At 58.2% G+C, this 21350-nt stretch overlaps 1 protein-coding gene and 1 long non-coding RNA gene across 10 annotated transcripts in view; one reads left to right on the top strand and one right to left on the bottom strand.

Annotated features, from left to right (window-relative positions):
• Positions 1 to 21031, bottom strand: part of ELN (elastin) — a 44939-nt gene extending 23908 nt beyond the window's left edge. For 5 of the 9 annotated variants that reach the window (XM_039460511.2, XM_039460513.2, XM_039460516.2 and 2 more), the window contains exons 1-14: positions 20859 to 21031; positions 13537 to 13578; positions 12419 to 12448; positions 11006 to 11038; positions 8790 to 8819; positions 7628 to 7663; positions 6171 to 6263; positions 5791 to 5913; positions 5657 to 5707; positions 4886 to 4933; positions 3239 to 3310; positions 2032 to 2061; positions 1263 to 1334; positions 319 to 360 (exon numbers count right to left, since the gene is read on the bottom strand). In XM_039460511.2, coding sequence (XP_039316445.1) covers positions 319 to 360; positions 1263 to 1334; positions 2032 to 2061; positions 3239 to 3310; positions 4886 to 4933; positions 5657 to 5707; positions 5791 to 5913; positions 6171 to 6263; positions 7628 to 7663; positions 8790 to 8819; positions 11006 to 11038; positions 12419 to 12448; positions 13537 to 13578; positions 20859 to 20940 — 784 coding nt within the window. In that variant the 5' untranslated portion in view covers positions 20941 to 21031. The remainder of the gene's footprint in view (positions 1 to 318; positions 361 to 1262; positions 1335 to 2031; positions 2062 to 3238; positions 3311 to 4885; positions 4934 to 5656; positions 5708 to 5790; positions 5914 to 6170; positions 6264 to 7627; positions 7664 to 8789; positions 8820 to 11005; positions 11039 to 12418; positions 12449 to 13536; positions 13579 to 20858) is intronic. The other 4 variants (XM_039460515.2, XM_039460514.2, XM_074390582.1 and 1 more) reach the window with 4 other exon arrangements.
• Positions 5875 to 7001, top strand: LOC141582479 (uncharacterized). Its single transcript, XR_012515333.1, has 2 exons — positions 5875 to 5930; positions 6852 to 7001. It is a non-coding gene; the product is annotated as an uncharacterized LOC141582479 (long non-coding RNA).
• Positions 21032 to 21350: the final 319 nt, after the last annotated feature.

Raw genomic sequence — 21350 nt, 5'->3', positions numbered from 1 at the left:
GCGGGCCCGGCTGTCTTGAGTCTGCACCGTCACCCCCAGCATGGAATTGTTCCGCCCATTTTACAGATGAGAACACAGACGCTCAAAGAAGCACCACGGCTCACCTGAGGTCTCATTATTGATAGGTGGGAGGGCAGGGATGGAGACCCACGCTGAGACCAAATTCCAAGCCCTTTCCTTCTGAGACTCCCACTCCGAGCCCCTAACCCTCCCTCAGCGAGGTGCTCTCCTGGCCAGGGCTGGGAGCGTAGCACCTTCCCTAGAACCCTGGAGCGGGAAAGGGCTGGATGGTCCACAGTCTAGAAGGGTCTCACTCACCAAAGGGCAGTTTCCCAGTACTGTAGGGAAGTCCATAGCCACCTGGGGAGAGGACATGGCGGACTCAGGAGTCGCCCCACGCCTTGCTGGGCTCCCACTGACCTGGGCGGACAGATGTGCCCCCACAGGTGCGGAGGCCTGAGACCCCCTGCCCCCAGACCAGGGTCCTGAGCTGCTCCCAGGAGAGCAGAGGCGCTGGGTGGAGGAGGGAGAGGCCAGTTCTGCCGCTGGGCCCGATGGAACACCCATCCCCCTACAAATTCAAGTCCCACCACGGTCCTGGGGTCTGAGTATTTCCCTCCTCAGTGGAAAGCATCTCACTGGCTAAGCTGATTGCGGAGGTAGGGGCGGGAGCACGGGTGGGTGGATGGCAGAGGGACCTTTCCAGTGAACGGCGTTCCCTTCCATCAGCACAATGGCTTCCGATCGGGACTACGGGTCTCTGTGCATGAGCGTGTGTGTGTGAGTTCGGTATCTGCAGATGAGTTCCCACGCTCTCCTTGGCTGGGGACCATACGGGGGCTTCAATACCCCTCCCCTGTCACCAGAGACGCCTCTACCCAGGCTGACTTCTCTGCAGGGAGGCTCAGTGAGTGGTGCATTATTTGTTTTTATTATTTTTTTTTGGAGACAAGAGTCTCACTCTGTTACCCAAGCTGGGGCGCAGTGGCATGATCTCGGCTCACTGCAACCTCTGCCTCCCGGAGTCAAGTGATTCTCCCACCTTCGCCTCTCCAGTAGCTGGGATTACAGGCCTGTGCCACCACGCCTGGCTAATTTTTGTATTTTTAGTAGGGACAGGGTTTTGTCATGTTGGCCAGGCTGGTCTCGAACTCCTGACCTCAAGTGATCCTCCCGCCTCGGCCTCCCAGAGTGCCGGGACTACAGGCATGAGCCACGGCGCCTGGCCGAGTGGTGCCTTTTGAAGCATCCCTCTGACTTACCGGGCAGCTTGGGGGCCTTGATGGGGTACCCCAGTGGGACTCCAGGTTGCTGTCCCGCAAAGGGTCCAACTCCTGTGGGAATAAAGAGAGCCAGTTCAGGTCCCGGCAGCCCCTTCCAAACCCTCCGCTACCTGCTCCGCTTTCCGCTCAGACCATCCTGTCCCCAGGGCCTCCCTGAATCTCCATCTTGGGTCAGCTGAGAAATTCCCAATGATAAGCTACTTCCTCCAGGAAGCTGCAGGATTCTCTCCCTCCTGGGGTAGATGAAGGGATAGCTGGATGCATGGAAGACTAGACGGATAGATGGTGGATGGATGGATGAATGGACGGATGGAGGCAGAGACGGATGGATGAGTGAATGAATGGATGAGTGGACGGATGGATGCATGGATGGGTAGATGAGCAGATGAAGGAATGTGTGAGTGGATGGACGGATAGATGGATGCATCAAGGAATGGATGGAAGGAGGGAGGGATGGGCCCCAGCTCCGGCCTGCAGGTTGGGCCTGCAGCCCTCGGCACAGGCTGGCGGGTTTTCTGGGCTTCGTTGGGCTGCTGTGCTGGCGGGGGAAGCAGGCCTGGGGGAAATCAGGCAGGCTTGGATGGGATCTTGGGTGCCCAAGATTTTGTATTATTAGTAGAGACAGGGCTTCACCTTGTTGGTCAGGCTGACCTCAGGTGGTCTGCCCACCTCCCAAGGGCTCTCCCCTCCCAAGACAAGAGCCCCTGCCTGGCTGGCCACCCTGCTTCTCCCACCATCCTTGCCTCACCTGGGATTCCAGCAAAAGCTCCAGCTCCAACTGTAATGATAAAAGAGCTGTCACCACAGCCCTGGCACCGTGGGCACCGGGCCAGACAGCACTGAGGGGCCAGGAGGCCCAAGGAATGGCCAGTTCTTCCCAGCCCAGTCGTCCCATGCTGCCCTCACATGCATTCTGGGATTTCTTTTTTCAGAGATGGAGTTTCTCTCTTGTCGCCAAGGCTGGAGTGCAGTGGCGTGATCTCAGCTCACTGCAACCTCCACCTCCCAGGTTCCAGTGATTCTCCTGCCTCAGACTCCCAAGTAGCTGGATTACAGGCACATGCCACCATGCCCAGCTAATTTTCGTATTATTAGTAGAGACAGTGCTTCATATTGGTCAGGCTGACGTCAGGTGATCTGCCCACCTTGGCCTCACAAAGTGCTGAGATTACAGGCGTGAGCACCGGGCCCAGCCTTTTTTTTTTTTTTTTTTTTTTTTTTTGAGACAGAGTCTTGCTCTTTTGTCCAGGCTGGAATGCAGTGGTGCAATCTCAGCTCACTGCAACCTCTGCCTCCCTAGTTCGTGATTCTCCTGCCTCAGCCTCCCAAGTAGCTGGGACTACAGGCACGTGCCACCACACCTGGCTAAATTTGGTATTTTTAGTAATAATGAGGTTTTATCATGTGGGTCAGGCTGCTCTCAAACTTCTGACCTCAGGTGATCTGCCCACCTTGGCCTCCCAAAGTGCTGGGATTACAGGCACGAGCCACTGCATCTGGCCTTTTCTTTCTTTTTTTTTTTTTTATGGGGGGACAGGGTCTCTCTCTGTTGCCCAAGCTGGAGTGCAGTAGTGAGATCATAGCTTACTACAACCTTGATCTCCTGGGCTCAAGAGATCCTCCTGTCTCAGCCTCCTGAGTAGTTGGGACCACAGGTGTGTGTGACCACGTCTGGGTAATTTTTTTATCGTGTTTTTGTAGAGATAAGGTCTTGCTATGTTGCCCAGGCTGGTCTTGAACTCCTGGGCTCAAGCGATCCTCCCAGCTCACCCTCCCAAAACACTAGGATTACAGGTGTGAGCCAGTGTACCCAGCCATACTCTGGGGTTTCTCAGGAACATAAAAGGTGTCACCCAGAGGGCCCTGAGTCCAGGATCCCACCACATTTTACACCCTGGGCCAGAAGGTGGCTGGAGAGGCCCCGCCGTTAGCCCGCTGCCCAGACACCTGCATACCTGGAGCCTTGGGCTTGACTCCTGTTCCAGTAGGAACACCAGGGAGCACCCCGACACCGGGGAACCGAACTCCTGCCGGGGAACAAAGCGGTGAGCACAGAAAGGCAGGTCTCGCAGGCCCTGCCAGAAACCCCTCCCCTCCTCGGGTCCCCCAGCTGACCTCCCTCGGGACCGACCGTCAGTGACAGGCACGGCTCTGGGGGGGCAGGTGGAGAAAGGACCTGTTTAGCGCTGACTTTCCTCCCCTGTCTGGCTCAAGGTCAGAAGATCTGAATGTTAATCCTATTTCCCAGCCATGTGAGCTCGTGCCTCAGTCAGCCTCATCTCTAGGCGGAGTTAATCACAAAAGCCGTCCCGACCACCCTCCGCAGAAAAGGCAAAGCTGCCGGGCGGTGCCACGCATCCGTAGACCAAGGAAGCCTGTGCTCTCTGGGGCTCTCGCCCACAACCCATGCCCCCAAAGCAGACATCCGGCTACAGCTGGGACCCATGCCAGCGTCTCCCACCTCTCCCGTCTCCCCTGGGGCTGGGTAGCCCTGGCTCTCGGTGTAGCGGGGGAGAGAGGGAGGAAGGGCCACTGTCAGCAAATCCCACAGAAGAGCCTAAATCTGGGCTTTTGGGGGAATTCAGGCGATCACATGCCGGGTGGGGTGGTCAGGCCCTGGCGGGGAAGGAGGGTGAGGGGCAGCTCTTCAGGGTCTCCTGCAGGGCAGACTCACTGGGTGGCCCCCTGGTGACTCACAGCTTTTGGGAAGCAGCGGGTCACACTGGGGTCTGCCCTCGGGGGCCGGCCTAGGGCTGTGATGATGGTCTGGGCCTGGGATCAGGGTTTGGGTGGGGCACAGGAAGCCTGTTGACCTTTGGGGGAGGGAGGGACTGCCAGGGGACCTTATGTCTGTTAAGCCCAGCGTTGGTGTCTGGGGAAATGACTCAGGTCAAGCCCCAGGTGTTCTGGTGGCCTTTGCTTTTTGGGAAGGCAGCGGGGGTACTAGGGAGGCTGACGGAGGCTGCTTTTCTTTTTTTCTTCTTTTTTTTCTTTTGAGACTGAACTCTCGCTCTTGTTGCCCAGGCTGGAGTGCAGTGGCGTAATCTCAGCTCGCTGCAACCTCCGCCTCCTGGGTTCAAGCTATTCTCCTGCCTCAGCCTCCCGAGTAGCTGGGACTACAGGCCTGCGCCACCACCCCCGGCCAATTTTTGTGTTTTTAGTAGAGACGGGGTTTCTCCCTGTTGGTCAGGCTGGTCTCGAACTCTTGACCTCAGGCGATCCGCCCGCCTCCACCTCCCAAAGTGCTGGGATTCTAGGCATGAGCCACCTCGCCCAGCCTTCTTTTTCTTATTTTGAGACAGGGTCTTGTTCTGTCCCCCAGGCTGCAGCGCAGTGACGCCATTGTACCTCACTGCGGCCTGGGCCTCCTGGGCTCGAGCAATCCTCCCACCTCAGCCTCCCGAGTAGGAGGCCACCACACCTGGATGATTTTTTTTTTTGTAGAGACAGAGTGTTACTCTGTTGCCCAGGCTGGTCTCAAACTCCTGGCCTCAAGCCATCCTCCCACCTCAGCCTCCCAAAGTTGTGGGATTACAGGTATGAGCCACCATGTCCAGGCTGCTTTCTTCCTATAGAGTCCCTGTTTCCCTCCTTGCCCTCACCTGTGCCTGGGAGCACGCCACCTGGGTATACACCTGGCAGCCCCACACCTGTGCCCAAAAGAAAGCAAAGTCAGGAGCAGCAGCTCAGCCTCCAGGGACCCCCTCCCGGCCCTTCCCACCCAGGCAGCTCCGGGGCTCTCAAACCAACAGCCCCTGTGCCCGACAGGGACAGCCAGGGACAGACGTGGGGTGGCCACCACCCTCCTCCCACGAGTTTCGGAAGTCATCTGCAAACTCTTCGGTGTGTGGATTTATCTCTGTCTCCTGGAGCCTATTTACATGGCTGGGCCAGCCCACCTCTGGCTAACAGCTTCCAGATGTCCCTCCCTGCTGTGTGGACTCAAGCAGCCTTTTGTTTAACCTGAAGTCACTTCCTAAAGGGCTTGGTGAGGCACAAGGGGTATACCAGATGGGGAGGCAGAGGACACGGGGCTCCCCCAGCTCTGCCGGGACTCCCTGCAAGCCCTTCCACACTGATTCGCCCCTTTGAGCCTCAGTTTCCCCCTCTGTTGCCTGTCGAGACAGCCTGCCACAGAGCCTGTCCCTCTACCCTAAGATCCTGGGAGAAGGGCCCGGGAAGTAGGCCAGGCCCCTCCTCTCTGTTTCACAGATGCAGGCACCACACTTTGGGCTTGGCTATTTTCTCTGCCCAGCTGGAGCCATGCCCTGCCCTTCGTCCCCAAGCGCGGTGGCACGGAGAGGGCTCTGCTCGTCCCTGCCCTCTGCCCCTCCCTGCCCTCTGTCCTGCAGCCCCAGGGATTCTGCACTGACCTGGCACTTTCCCCGGCTTCACTCCGGCTCCAGGCTGAGGAACCACTGCACCTGGTACAGACGGGGACTCGTGAGAATGGGCTCCACCCAGGCCTGCCACCTTGACCCCGGGAGCTCGGGGATAGCCGCTGTACCTGTAGACACTCCTAGGCCACCGACTCCCGGGACGCCACCAACTCCTGGGACGCCACCAACTCCCGGGACGCCACCAACTCCCGGGACGCCACCAACTCCCGGGACAGCACCAAGCCCAGCGCCTGCAGAGCCAGGACAGGTGAGGCATCGCACGAGGAGCAGTGGGGAGGCAGAGGGGCCCAGCATTGAGGTCTGGCCCCATTGCCAACTCACTGGTGGACTGGGCACAGCTAGCTGCCCCCCCTGAGCCCCAGTAGATTGGAGCTGACAATCCCACCCACCCGGCTCCCAGGCCTGGGTTGAGGGAAGGCTCTTGGCAAAGCAGAAGGCCCCATTGAAGCCAGAGGGCTTGGGGCATGTCCCAAGGAGCATCACTCACCAGCCTTGGCAGCTTTATAGGCTGCAGCAGCGGCAGCCGCTCCGCCAGGCACCAGAGCCCCCGGAAAGGTCCCTGCAGGGAAGGTACCGAGCCCTGCGGGAGGGGAGGATGGGATGAGGTCCTGAGCTACCACCCGCCCCCCCAGACTCCTATGCTCTGGCCCCACCAGGCCGTACCCCTCTCAGGGAGCACATTGGTGGCTCTTCCGCTCTCGGCCAGACGTCAGCGCCTGCAGGACATCGATGTGACCACTGCTCACCAGGACTGGGCTGTTTTTTTTTTTTTTTTTTTTTTTGAGACAGGGTCTCACTCTGTCACTGAGGCTGGTGTGCAGTGGTGTGACCTCGGCTCACTGCAGCCTTGACCTCCCAGGCTCAAGCCGTCCTTCCATCTCAGCCTTCTGAGTAGCTGGGACTACAGTTGCATGACATCGTGCCTGGATAATTTTTTTTTTTTTTTTTTTTTTTGTATTTTTTGTAGTGACAGGGTTTCACCATGTTGCCCAGGCTGGTCTTGAACTCCCAGGCTCAAGCGATCTGCCCATCATGGCCTCCCAAAGTGCTAGGATTACAGGCATGGGCCACTGAACCCAAGCATCAGGACTAGATTCTGTGCAGAGGTTAATGTGTCAGACAGCTCTAACAAAACTGCATGGGTCTTTTTTTGTTTGTTTGCCTTTAGAGATGGGGTCTTGTGGCCGGGCACAGTGGCTCACGCCTGTATTCCCAGCGCTTTGGGAGGCCGAGGTGAGCAGATCACTCGAGACCAGGAGTTTGAGACCAGCCTGGTCAACATGGTGAAACCGCATCTCTATTAAAAATACAAAAATTAGCTGAGTGTGGTGGCACGTGCCTATAATTCCAGCTATTTGGGAGGCTGAGGCAGGAGAATCACTTGAACGTGGGAGGTGGAGGTTGCAGCAAGTTGAGATCAAACGATTGCATCCAGCCTGGGCGACAGAGCGGGACGCTGTCTCAGCAACAGCAACAAAAGAGATGGAGTCTTGCTCTGTCGCCCAGGCTGGAGTGCAGTGACGTGATCACAGCTCCCCGAAGCCTCGACCTCCTGGGCTCAAGTGATCCTCTCGCCTCAGCCTTCCTGAAAACTGCATGGATCTTTTGGGGTTCGGTTTCCCCACCCACCTCCCCTAGAATGCCTTCCTGAACCCCTGCTGAGTTAAGCGACTCCTCTGGGCTCCCTCTGTTCATGGGGCTTCCTCCATATTTATAACATAGGGCCTTCGCCACTCTGTTATAAATGACCCCAAGTACCCAGCTGTGATTCCTCACATCCTGGGCAGATGCTTGGGGCAGGCAGTATCGGCATCAGACCCCATCAGTGCCCAGGATGGAACCCGGCCTGTACCCCCGTCCGCTGACCGTGCTCCATACCAGCCCTGGGTTGAGCTCGGGGGCTGGTCCGAGCAAGGGGCATCTTGTCTGGGGGTCTGCACTCACCTGCCCCGGGGCCAACGCCCACGAGCCCTCCAGGACCTGTGGAAAGGAAAGAAAGACATGAGTGGAGGCAGCATTCCGGGGCCCAGAGTGGGAAGGGTCTGATGGAGTTAGGACAGTGCTGTGGTCAGCCATCTGGGTCCCTGGGCTGGTCCCTAAGCTGGTCCCTGAGCCTGTGACGCTCAGGGGCGATTCTGATAAAATAGTGTAGTGAGCAGCTACTATGTGCAGTGCCAAGTGTGATTGCATCGACCCCTAACAAACCCAGGCCGGGCCTGTGCCTCTCCTAGAAGAGGAGGATTCAGCAGGGCTTTCTGCAAGGGCCGGGGCTGAGCAGAGTCTGTGAGCGAGGCCTGACTCCCCTTCACCTGCATCGGGGAACTCCCGTGTCCCCACCATCTGCCTGTCCTTCCGTCCAGCCTGCCCTGCAGCTCAGAAGTCTCCTTGATCGGATGTTTACTAGACGCCAAATGGGTCCCTCTGGCTCTCTCTTCCCCACATCTGGGCCCAATCGCTTCATCTCCCACTCCGGGAGACATTCCACTGGCCTGGGCCAGGACCAACGGGCCATCAGGTTGGAGTTCACAAGCACACTGGGTTTGCTTCTAATTATGTGAGGATCTCTCCTACAAGTGCCATTCCTGAGCCCCAGGGACGAGTCCTCTCCAGGGACGGATCCCGAACCTGGAGCCCACTGGGCCGTGCCACGGAGAGGTGCCCCTCTGGCTTCCCCTGGGTGTGGTCCCTGTTACTAACCACGCCTCGTCCCCATTTCCTGCTAGTGGGAACTGGACCCCTCTAAGACTCAGCCAGCCTCATGTAAGAGGCATCTCTGCCCCTGGGCGGGAGCGCCTGGTGATGAGGCAGGACTCAGTTCCCAGCACCCGGGCCCTGCCCCACCAGCTTTGGCAGCTGCTTCTCTCAAGCCAGGCCTGTTTCCTGAGCTCAGAGAGGGCAACGGACGGGCTCAGATCTTTCCTTTCCACAGAGGCGCTGGGAGGGGAAGCTGAGGACTGGATAGGAAGTGAGAAGAGGCTGGGGCTGCAGCAGGGGACGGGCCGCCCTCTGCAGTCATCTGCCCTTTTCCCCACGGTCCCCGCCTGCACGTCCTGTCCCCTGGCCTGACCACTTCCACCCCTGCCTGCCCTCCTTTCTTTGCACTCACCTGCCCCAAATGCCCCAAGGAGTCCAGCACCTGGAAAGGAGGGGTGAGCGAAGAGGGGCTGACCGCAGCTGGGAGGCCAGGGACCTGCGCAGCCCCGTCCTTCTTTCTGGAGTCAGAGTTCTTGATTCAGACCCCACTGCTGCTACCCCGTCTCCATGAGCATGAGCAGGTCAATTTCCCTCTCTGATGAGGCTCAGTTTCCCCCGTCTACCAAATGGCTGTTACATCGCCTGCCTTCCTGGGACCAGTGAGCATGTGCGCAGAAAGCACCTAGTGCGTGCAACCTGCCCTGGGCGCACAGTGGCTGCTCCCAGCTCTTTCTCGTCCTTGCCCCTCTGGCTAGGGCTCGGGGTGTGGGGCATGCTGGCTCCCAGCTGCCTGGTCCCCCGCTGAGAACTGAGGCAGGGCGGGGCCAGCTTGGGCCCGAGGTGGCGCCCACGTGGAAAAGCAGCTGCCAGGCCACCCACCCTCTATCGCCAAGGGATTAATTGTTCCCAAGCACGACACGCGCTGCTTGTGCCCCATTCCACCCTGCCTGGGCAGGCCCGGACGTCCCTGAAGCCCAGATGTGGGGGCCTCCCTGGGGGTGCCATGGGGACTCTGCCAACCCCTTTGTCGTCCTGAGTCTTCAGGGAGGTCATGGAATCCAGCCCCTTGCCTGGAAGGAAACAGTGCCCTTTTTATCAGAAGGCGATGCTCTGACTTTCCTTTGGATCGACTCCTTCGCCCTGGGCTGGAAGTTCTTTCAGAAGTCTAACCTAAATCTTTGCTTAACAAAAGCTTCACTTTCGGAGCTGTACATCCTGGAGCTCTTCAGGGTGTTGTGTCCTTCTCTGGTATTTAACCACCACCTGCTATGTGTCTCTTGCTGCTAGTGGGATCAGTGAATGCACCCTCCAGCTTTGCAGACACAACCTCCACAATTTGGGTCTTCTAGGCCAAGCACAGTCTCACCTCCACACCTCTGTGCCAGTCTCATCTTCCCTGTCCGCTCTCCACCATCAAAGACCCTGCCAAGACCCCTCACCCGCTCCAGGAAGACAGGGTGCTGGCAGGGATAAGTGGCAACCCCCCCGGTCTCCTGGCCTTGCAGAGCCCCGTAGACCCCAGGCACCCCATTCTCCTCCCGCCTCTCCTGGCCCCAGCCCCGGCGTTTCACAACCCAGATGGACTTTCAGCGCAGGGGAATCTGGGGCTTGAAGATTCATTTGCACTTGGATTATCAACGGTCAGGATTTCATAAGAGCTCTTGGACATCTAAACTGCGTCCCAGAGCCTTGGGCTTCTGAGCCAGGGCAACACAGCTCAGGGTGTGGGGCAGCCAAAGTCACATGTGGAGCATGTCACGCTGAGGGGCCATCAATCTGGACAGAGATGCTGTGTCGTCCACCTGCTCCTTATCCAGCAGTGTTTCCCGCACCCTCCTTCCTGGGGGTACATTCCCCAGAGCTGAGAGTGGATCCTGGGGGCAGATCCCAGTCCCTTGGGTGAGGCCGGGATAGATCCGGCCACACCTTCTTACTGGAAATCTCCATGGTCTGGATACAGCTGGAAGGGGCCTGAGATCAGGAGGGGAGCTCATCTGGGCCCGGGGTCGGCGCTCAGCTTGGGCTGGGGGACAGGGCCTGAGGCAAGGGTTGGGGGTCCTGTGAGACCAGGATCAACAGGATCAGCGTTCAACCTGGGGTTAGGCTTGGCTTGGGCTGGGGTCAGGCGTCAGCTTGAGACCAGGGCTCTGTCCGGAGTCAGGAGAAGAGCTCAGAATGGCATCAAGGTCATGGCTATCTGGGGTGTTGGTTTGGAGTCAAGGGCTAGGGGACCACTCAGGGGACATCTGGGTCTGAGGATCTGCATCTGAGCCCCACAGCGTCTCGTACAGGCTTGGAGGCCACCGGATCCAGAGCAATCCCCACGTTGCCTGTAGGACCGAGGCTGTCTCTGAGCCAGCCTCTCCTTTGCAGAGAGGAGCCTCTGCACGGCTGGGCGCGCACACAGGTGTGTGCAGGGGACATTGCAGGTGGAGCTGCCTCCAGCCTCCTGTTCCTGGAAGCCCTGGGACCTGGCCCCGGCCTGCTCATCCCTGCGATGCTAACCGGGGTCCACACCTCTCTCCTTCCCCCTGCCCGTTGGCTTCCTTGTCCCGTCACCAGCTGGGTAGACCCCTCCCTCTCCAGCCCCCTTGCTTTCTGTCAACGCTCTGAGGCCTTGCGTCTTACCTGGCTTAGGAGGTTTGACTCCAGGTCCCAGCGCTGTAGAGGGAAGAGAAGACAGTGAATGGGGAGGTCCAGCCCATCCATCTACTGCTTATCCAACCCCCATCCCGGGCAGAGTGTGGGCAGTGTGGAATCTCAGGCCCTGGGTCCTCCCCCTCGGACATGGAGGCCCTGGGAGGCTAGCTCTATTTCTAACGCGTGGTTTATACTATCTGAGCCCGAGTCTCAGCCTCAAAAGGGGATAATGGGCTGGGGGCGGTGGCTCACACCTGTAATCCCAGCACTTCGGGAGGCCAAGGCAGGTGAGTCAACTGAGGTCAGGAGTTCGAAATCAGCCTGGCCAACGTGGCAACACCTGTCTCTACTAAAAATACAAAATTGGCCGGGCGTGGTGGCAGGTGCCTGTAATCCCAGTTACTTGGGGAGCCGAGGCAGGAGAATCACCTGAACCTGGGAGGTGGAGGTTGCAGTGAGCCGAGATCTGCCACTGCACTCTAGCTTGGGCAACAAAAGTGACGCTCTGTCTCAAAAAGAAAAGGATGATGGTGTCTGCCTAGCTGGCTTGGCAGGGAGGTTTTTGAGGAGCAAAAGAAATAGAAAGGGGCCGGCCATAGTGGCTCATGCATGTAATCCCAGCACTTTAGGAGGCTGAGGCGGGTGGATCATCTGAGGTCAGGAGTTCGAGACCAGCCTGGCCAACAGGGTGAAACCCCGTCTCTACTAAAAATACAAAAACTACTCAGGAGGCTGAGGCAGGAGAATTGCCTGAGCCCGGGAGGCGGAGGTTGCGGTGAGCCGAGATCGCGCCATTGCACTCCAGCCTGGGCGACAGAATGAGACTGTCTCGAAAAAAAAAAAAAAAAAATGCCGGGCGCGGTGGCTCAAGCCTGTAATCCCAGCACTTTGGGAGGCCAAGGCGGGTGGATCACGAGGTCGAGAGCTCGAGACCATCCTGGTCAACATGGTGAAACCCCGTCTCTACTAAAAATACAAAAAATTAGCTGGGCATGGTGGCGCATGCCTGGAATCCCAGCTACTCAGGAGGCTGAGGCAGGAGAATTGCCTGAGCCCAGGAGGCGGAGGTTGCGGTGAGCCGAGATCGCGCCATTGCACTCCAGCCTGGGTAACAAGAGCGAAACTCCGTCTCAAAAAAAAAAAAAAAACGAAAAAAAAAAAAAAAAAAAAGAAGGAAGAAGAAATAGGAAGGCAGAGGCACCAGGGATGAAGCCTGGTGGGGGACGGGGAAGGACAGTGGATTCTGGTTCTTGGACAAGCCTCCTCCCCCTGCCTGGATGCTGCCTGTGAAATCGGGGAGTCCTCGATGCGCAGGCCTCGGGATGCCCAGGTCTGAGGTGTGTGTGCCCGGGTGAGACCCAGGCCCCTTCAGTGAAGAGCAAGTGTGGTTTCTGAGCTCACCTCCTACTCCAAGGCCTCCGAGACCAGCCCCTGTTGGGGGAAAGAGAGAGAGAGGGCATTGGTACTCCTGCCCGGCGAGCCCGCTCCACCCCAGCCGTGCTGACTCCACCCCTGCCGAACGACCCGACCCTGGGCAAGCCCTGCCCTCTGCGAGCCTCCATTTCCTCTTCTGCTTTGCCAACAACCTTGTGCCAGTTTGTATCTGGGGGGGGGGGGGTGCTGGTGTCTCTCCCTACTTCCATGTCAGCTCTGCACACTTAAATTATTTTTAAGTATTGGATGTATTACTCTTGATTTTTCTTTCTTTTTTTTTTTGAGACAGGGTCTCATTCTGTCACCAGGCTAGAGTGCAGTGGCATGATCTCAGCTCACCGCAACCTCCCCTGCCCCAGTTCAAGGGATTCTCCTGCCTCAGCCTTCTGAGTAGCTGGGATTACAGGCACGCACCACCATGCCTGGCTAATTTTTGTATTTTTAGTTGAGATGGGGTTTACCATGTTGGCCAGGATGGTCTCGAACTCTTGACCTCGTGATCCACCCTCCTCAGCCTCCCAGAATGCTTGCATTACAGGTGTGAGCCACTGTGCCTGGCCTCCTTTTTCTTTTTAGAGACAGGGTTTTACTGTCACCCAGACTTCAGTGCAGTGATGCGATTAGAGCTCACGGTAGCCTTGAACTCCTAAGCTCAGGTGATCCTCCTGCCTCAGCCTCCCCAGTAGCTGGGACTACAGACATGCACCACCATGTCCAGCTAATTTTTTTTTTTTTTAATTTCTATGCTTCATTTTCGTTTTTCTCAACATAGAATGTAGGTAATTTAAAAATTTTTTTGGTGTGTGTAGAGAGAGGGGTCTCACTATGTTGTCCAGGCTGGTCTCAAACTCCTGACCTCAAGCAATCCTCCCTTCTCTGCCTCCTAAAATATTGAGATTACAGGCGTAAGCCTGTATGCTCTTAACAGCTGTAAATCAGTGTCTTCTTAATTGCATTTTGAAGTGGGCATCGCTTCTGGCAGGCGTGTCAATGTGCCTACCTTCTAGGATGTGAACATGTGCATCTATTATGGACATCATCATCATCCGCGCGACTTGGGTGTGTGGAAGTTTCATGTACATTACCTGGATAATAGACTCCACCAGGAACTCCGGCTCCAGGGACCCCTGCAAGGAAACAGGCCGAGTCAGTCCTCCGGGAGCCAGAATGATCAGGTGGGTGCAAGAGTGACTGTGGTTTTGCCGTTACTTTCAGTGGAAACAAGAATGACGCTGATGGCGACAGTGACACCGCTTGTCTCCAGGACGATTTCTATTTACAAAGTGTGTTCTCGTTCCTGCTCTTTGAAATGGGCCTGTGAAGTTGGAAGGCGGAGCTTACTACCACGGTTTTTTTTTTTTTTTTTTTTTGAGGCTGCGATGAGGTCTTGCCCCGTTCCCCATGCTGGAGTGCAGAGGCATGATCTTGGCTCACTGCAACCTCCGCCTCCCAGGTTCAAGTGATTCTCCTGCCTCGGCCTCCTGAGTAGCTGGGATGACAGGCGTGTGCCACCATGCGCAGCTAATTTCTGTGTTTTTAGTAGAGACTGGGTTTCACCATGTTGGGCAGGCTGATCTCAAACTCCTGACCTCAAGTGATCTGCCTGCCTCGGCCTCCCACAGAGCTGGGATGACAGGTGTGAGCCACTGCGTCCGGAGATTATCATTTTAACAGACATGAAATCAGGCTCAGAGAGGTTAAGGGGCATGCCTGGGGCCACACAGCTGGAGAGAGATGGAGCCTGGATTCAAGCTCAGGCCAGTCCTTTATTTTTGAGATGGAGTCTCGCTCTGTGGCCCAGGCTGGAGTGTAGTGGCGCGATCTTGGCTCTGTGATCTTCGGCCTCCTGGGTTCAAGCTATTCTCCTGCCTCAGCCTCCCAAATAGCTGGGACTACAGGCATGCACCACCATGCCTGGCTAATTTATTCTTTTGTAAAGACGGTGGGGGGGGGGTCTCAGTATGTTGCCCAGGCTGGTCTTGAACTCCTGGGCTCAAGCTGTCTTCCTACCTTGGCCTCCCGAAGTGCTAGGATGACAGACCTCTGCGCCCTGCTTCCAGTCCTTTGAGTATGGTTTGATGGTTCTCACTGTGTTACCTGGTTCTCCCTGGAGTCGGGGAGGGGCCTGGGGCGGGAGACACGAGGTCTGAGCGCCTCTCACCAGGCGGCCCAGTCTCTCCCGGAGCCGAGCCACCGGGTAGAGGCCAGAGCTTCGGGAAGGGCAGGCCGGGCTGCCACGGCGAGCATGCAGGAGGCGCAGCATTCCCACACTGATAGGACGGCGTGAGGTCAGCGTCCTCAGCCACTGGGCAGCCGAGCTTGGGTGGGGCTCTGGCCGTCTGACACCAGCTGTCTTAGGAGGCGCCGGGGCCGCAGGGGGACGCCGTGAATGAGCACAGTGAATAGTTTCCTAAGGAAAAGCGAATTCACCGGCCAGGCAGGATCACGAGTTCAGTCCCCATGGGCCAGTGAAGCTCTCACTGGGGAATGCCGCGACGCTGGCTCCAGACCCTCGCTGTCGCCATGGCAACAGACCCGGTCCCAAACCGGGGCCCTGGCTCCACCTCACCAGGCCCCCCTCTGAGCTTGACAAGCCACCTTGCCAACGCCCCAGCCCTGCCCTCCCTGGCTCCTTTCGCTGAAAGGGGCCGGGAGTCCCGTGGGGCATGGGTGGAGCTCAGGGACTGTGTCTGGCACATGGGCAGTGTGTCCAGGGAGGCCTCGCGGCCAGACGTCTGGCCTCCGAGGCCTGGCGACGCTGCCCAGCTGGGCTTGCTGGCCTCAGGGCCCTGTCAGCCTCAGCTGCAGCCCAGCAGGGTCGGGGCCGCGGAGCCGTCACAGCCATCCCGTGCCAAGACCCCAGTGCCACCCGCTCCCCGACTTGTGGTTCCCCAGTCCTTGCAATCCAGGCCTGAAGTGTGCAAGTGATCTGGTCAGGACCTCGAGGCTCGGAGCAGTGGCCCCGCGGGGGCTGGGCCTGCTGGGAAGGAGCACTCGGGCCCTGCCATCACTGCCAAGCGCACACATGGCCCGCCCCGGGCCTCAGATGCCTTCTCTGGCTCCGGCCTCCAGCTCTGCACAGTGTCTTACGCGCCTTTCTCTGCCTCGGCTTCTCCCTCCTCCTCTTCCTCCCACCTCCCTCCTTCTTCACGTCCCTCTGTTCCTTCCTCTCTGCTCTCCGGCTCCAGAGCAGACTGCACGGAACAGTGTGATGGAGGTCGGGGGAAGAGCAAGAGAGCAAGACACTCAGGACAGACCCCTCTGGCTTCTAATTCTGGCTTTGCTGCTTCTGACCAGCTGTGTGACCTTGGGCAGGTCACTCAACCTCTCTGAATATCCGTTGCCTTTTTTGCAACAGGAGGCAGATGATCACTTGGTTGCTGCAAGGTTGCCAAGTTGCTGCAAGTTGTAAAAGGGTTCAAGTAACGGGCCGGGTTCTCTTCTGGACCTGGCACACAGTCATTGCCCAACGGTAAAAAGACAGTGGCCCTTCCGTTTCATTTTTTCCACTTCACTGCACGGTCCCCTGCCCGGGGCTAGGTATACAGCAGTTACTCAATACGTGATGGGTGAATCAAGTGGAGAGGAGACAGGGAGGTTGTCTGTGGATCCGGCTCTAACCTTCATCCCCATCTGCCCTAGGGGTCCCCCTGCCTCAGGCTTGTTGACGCTCCGGGCCTGGCTGAACCTGCCTTTCTTTCTCCTGGGGTTCTGCCCTCCCACACCCCAGGAGTCTTTCTGGGGGAAGACTCAGCTTTCCCTCCCCCAGCTCTCCTCCGTCCTCACTCTCCACCCCCCGCCCCCGTTCAGATCCTGATGGTGACGGCATTTGCCAGACTTCACGCCTGAACCGTGAGGGCCTGGGGAGGCCCGAAGTTTTAATCCCCATTTTGCAATGAGGAAATGTAGAAGATTCAGGGGCTGCAAAGGGTTCCTGTCTGTCGGCAGGCGCAGAGAGGCGGGAATACGGTGAGGCAGCAGCTGGATGCTGGAAGGGCCTTTGGAAAGGTGACCAGCCTCTTCCCCGTGCCCCGCGGGGCATCCTCACTTCTCCCTCCGCTCCTTGGCACAAGCCGTTTCTCCTGCCAGGAATGTCCTCGCGTCCGTCCAAGCCCTACCCTTGCACCAGGGCTGAGCGGAGACTCTCCCGACTGCCTTTCCCCAGCCTCCGGCTCTCCCTGACTGCGCTGCTCAGCTGGCGCTCGGCAGTTGGCTTGGAGAATGCTTGTCTTGTTTTATGTGGTTTTGGCATGTTTCACCGACTAGCCCAGGGTGGAACTTGTCTCTTGCATCTTAGAATCACGATCCGAGACTCTCAGGGATCATAATAGCCTTCTGGCCTGGGCTGGACCTCCTTCCGCAAACATCCTTCGTGTTCTGCTTGCATACCTCCCGTGACGGGAAAATCACCACCTCCAGATGCTGTTAGCACTGCCCGCAGACGGGGTTTCCTCCAATCAAGAAGGAGTCTGCTCCTCTGTCTCTTCAGTTCTGCCTGCTAGATCCTGTGAGTGTGAGACTTGCCCCTCATCCCCGGACTGCCCCTGCCACATTTACCTTTCTTTCTTATTTATTGATTTTTAAATGTTTATTTATTTATCTTTTATTTTTATTTTTATTTTTATTTTTTTTTTGAGACGGAGTTTCGCCCTTGTTACCCAGGCTGGAGTGCAATGGCGCAATCTCGGCTCACCGCAACCTCCGCCCCCTGGGTTCAGGCAATTCTCCTGCCTCAGCCTCCTGAGTAGCTGGGATGACAGGCACGTGCCACCATGCCCAGCTAGTTTTTAGTATTTTTAGTAGAGACGGGGTTTCACCATGTTGACCAGGATGGTCTCGATCTCTCGACCTCGTGATCCACCCGCCTCGGCCTCCCAAAGTGCTGGGATTACAGGCCTGAGCCACCGCGCCCGGCCTATTTATCTTTTAAATAGAGACGGGGGCCTCCCTATGTTGCCCAGGCTGGTCTCAAACTCCTGAGCTCAAGCGATCTGCCCACATAGGCCTCCCAAAGTACTGGGATTGCAGGCATGAGCCACTGCATCTGGCCCCGTTTACTTTTAGTTTGAGGTCTAACTCAAATGTCACCTCTGCTGGGAAGCCTTCCTGGATTTCCCCATGCTCCTTCTGGCCACTCCCAACCCTGTCCTGTCTTCGTCTTTTATCACCGCACGTCTATTTACACGTGAGCCGCCTCCCCACCCGACAAAACCTGGCGTACGTAGCGAGAGGGAGAATGAACCCTTAGAAATGTGAACGAATTCCAGAATCAAGAGCCCAAATGAGCAGACTCTGAATAAGAGAAGAGATTGTTTTGAAAGGCCCAGCCCCACGGTCATTTTATTGGATGCGTTTTTTTCCCCCCCAGATATTACATTGCTGGAAGCTCTCATTGGCCCTAGGAGATACTGCAGGCAGGGATGTTTCTCCCCATTTTGCAACTGGGGAAACGGAGAACCAGCGAGCTGTAGTGCCTGGTCTGGGACCCCCAGCTGACCCCAAGTCTCATGTAGGGCTGTCTGCCCGGGCCCTGGGCTCCAGGTTCAAAGAGCTGGGAGCGGGCTGTTTGGGAGCGAGCCTGGGGCCAGCCGGCCTTGGCAGGGGCTTTGCCAAACCGAAGTCCAAGGGGCCGGCTCAGAGAGCAGATAAGACCACACGAGGCTGTTTGTTGTTTGTGTGCAGAAGGCTGCCAAGGGTTTTTCAAAAACAAGCTGTCCTCTACTCGGTGACTGTCCCCTCCCACGCAGGGCACATTCGCCCTCATGCTGGGGACCAGCAGACAGACATACGGAGTGGGATCCACCTCCGAACCCGTGCTGTCTGCCCCGGCGACCCACTGTCATCTGGGGAGCTTGAAAAGGCTCCGGGTCCAGGTCCCTCCCCAACCAAAGCGAGCAGGGATTCTTGGAGGGGGGAAACTCTGGTAGATAGCCAGGTTGAAAACTCCTGTTGCTACGTCAGGACAGGGAAAAAAATCATTAAAAAATATTTAAAAAGAGGCGGTGGCTCATGCCTGTAATCTAAGCACTTCGGGAGGCCAAGGTGGGAGGATCCATTGAGCCCAGGGATTCAGACCAGCCTGGACAACACAGTGAGACCCCATCTCAAATTTTAAAAAAAGCAAGGTAAACAAATAAAAAACGGAAAAGAAAGAAAAGGAAACCCCTGTTTCAACTATCTTTAGTTCTGAAATCAGAAAACAAAATAAAAACCCCAAATCTGATACTATTTCTGGGGAATGGGGAAGAATGATACCTGGGTTCATTTCTGATGCTCACTTTTGAAACAGGGTGGGGGCTGGGTGGCTTGTCCCCTCCTCCTGCTCCCCCACCCCGCCCCCAACAGGGTCCCTTGGAGATGAGGAGCTTGCATAAATGACACCCCCCTCTTTGAGGGAGAAGCCAGGCTTCCCAGGGCGGCCAGGTGCGCGGCCGTGAGCGCGTGACAGAGCGCCCCACGGCCTGTTCGGCTCCCTGACCTCTGCAGACTTCAGTAGGACGTCTGTGCAAAACCCCAGAAGAGCCCATCAGTTCACACGCCCCTTATTTGGACCTCGAAAGTCCAGCCACCTGGGACAGAGCTGAGATTGATCTCTGCGAAGAGCCGGGCCAGCTGGGCTTTTCGCAGTGTCGCTGAGGACACGGACGAGGGCTGATTCCGCCCAGGGCATGCCCGCTATGAAGGACTGGACTGAACCCCAGACCTTTCCTGAATGCTGCCTGCTAGCTCACTCCTGACCCCCTCGCTCTCTGACCTGGGGCAGAGAGTTGACTGATATTAACGTCCCAGGGACTGTCACAGCCTGCCGAAGCGTTTGCCAAGCGATGCCAATCATTTCTAACTCCCAAGGTTCCTCGATGATGAGCAGCCACGCTATAGGTGGTGGCTCCATCTGGGAAGGCGGGTGGCTGGGTGTTTGGGGGGGGTACACCTGGGGAGGAGGCTGAGATGGACCCGAACTGCGGCTTTCGGACCTGGCTTGTTGCCCCCGCCAGGCCCCGCCTATTGGTACCCACGTCCCTTGGGCTCTCCCAGGTCCAGCAGCCGGCCCTGAACAGGAAGACCGTCCAATCTCACGGAAACAGCTGCAGCTCCTGCCCGGGCCCCTGACTCCACCCTGTGGCCCCCCTGCCCCCTACTCAGCGCCTGGTTCTCATGGCAAGGAGGACTCCCAAGGAAACCAGACCCCATCCAGACCCCCCTACCAAATGCCCTCCTCTTTCCCATGCCCAGGGAGCATCCTCGGTGTCCCCCAGTTGTCCACATCATAGCAGCCCCGCAAGGGACACCCTCAAACTCCATCCCCAACTGTGCCTGGGTCGGGGCACACAGCAGATGCCCTAGCGTCAAACAGCAGAGCTCTGACTTTCCTCATGGGGGATCCCGGCTTCCCAGGGAAGTCAAGGAGCCTGCTGAGGTCGCACAGTTCACTGCGGCTGAGCTGGTCTCAAACCCAGGTGCCCCGTCCACACGGCCACACGGCCTCTGCCAGGAGACAGACGCCTTCTCCAGCCCGCCTCTTCGTGCCCGCATGCCACATCACACGCACATTCACACACACAGACGCTCACGCCCCGTCACACACACAGTGACAATCCACACCAGTGCCACACCTGGAGGCCAGATCGCCCGTGTCTGCACGCGCACAGGTCCACCTGTCCGTCGGTGGCAGGCTTTCCCACACGCTCCGGAGCAGCTTCGTGGACCTCCCCCAAACACACGCACACCTGTCTCAGCGTGGACCCGTCAACAGACCTATGTACCTTCCGGAAGTCGCTTGCCCTGTCCGGTGACATAGGCGGCATCTGCACAGTGCGCACCTGTGCACTCACACATACACACACGAGCAATCGTTCCTGCACGCGCACGCACGCATACCAGGAGTCCCCACCCTGGCGGCAGCTTCCCAACCTGCACACCGTGCCCTTCCTCACGGGGGATCCCGGCTTCCCAGGGAGGCGAGGAACCTGCTGAGGTCACACAGCTCACTGCGGCCGAGCCGGTCTCAAACCCAGGTCCCCGTCCCCAGGGCCGGCGTGTCCACACCCGGCTGTGTCCACAGGTGTGCAGACTGCGGCGCCTCCAGACCCAGGGGTTCCCGCTGGGCCCTCCCCCAGGATGCTCTGACCCCCCCCCCACGGGGCAGGCACCTGAGTGGGGACCCCCTCAGCCCTCGCAGAGCAGCAAAGCCTGGATGCCGGGTTGGGACTATTCTGAGCCAAGGGTGTGTTTGGCAGGTTCCTGCTGGGCATGGGGCCGGCTCCTGGACGGGCAGCGGCCGAGGGGCTCCCACCTGGGACCCCTTGGAGGACCCCGGGGTGAAGGTCTCCCTCTTGCGCGTCCAGTCACCTGGCCCGAAGGGCCCGCGGCTGCGGGCAGCGCTGGGGACGGGGCGAGGGGCCCTTACCTCCAGGCCGAGAGGGGTGGAGGATCGACAGCAGGAGCAGGAGGACTCCGGGCCGCGGGGCCGCCGCCGTCAGACCCGCCATCTCGGGGAGAAATGCCCCAGCCGGCTCTCCGCACCTCGTTTTATCCCCAAAGCCTAATTGCTGCCTCGTCGGCTGCGAGGGAAGGAGGGAGGGAGAGAGGGCGGGCGGGAGGGCGGGAGAGGGGGGAGGCCCGGGGGAGGGGGCCGCGGGGAGGGGACAATTACGAAAGGCCGGGCTCACAAGCCTCCCGGGCTCGGGCTGCTGGACCGCAGGCTCTCTTCCTTGACACACACACGCACACACGGGCGCACAAGCGCACACTCACACACACACTCTCCCCCATCTCTTTCCCGCTTTCCCTCCGCGACTGTTCTCTCGCTGCTGGCCCTGTTCCCGCCAGAAAGTGCGAGGGGGGCCCCTGCCAGGACAGCCCTCGGGAGAGGAAGCGGGAGGGAGGGCCTGGCGGCCCG

This window comes from Saimiri boliviensis, chromosome 20 (genome assembly GCF_048565385.1).
Source record: "Saimiri boliviensis isolate mSaiBol1 chromosome 20, mSaiBol1.pri, whole genome shotgun sequence".
NCBI classification, from domain to species: Eukaryota; Metazoa; Chordata; class Mammalia; order Primates; family Cebidae; genus Saimiri; species Saimiri boliviensis.
Note: the sequence above shows the minus strand (reverse complement) of the source record. Positions and strands in the feature narration are given on the sequence as shown.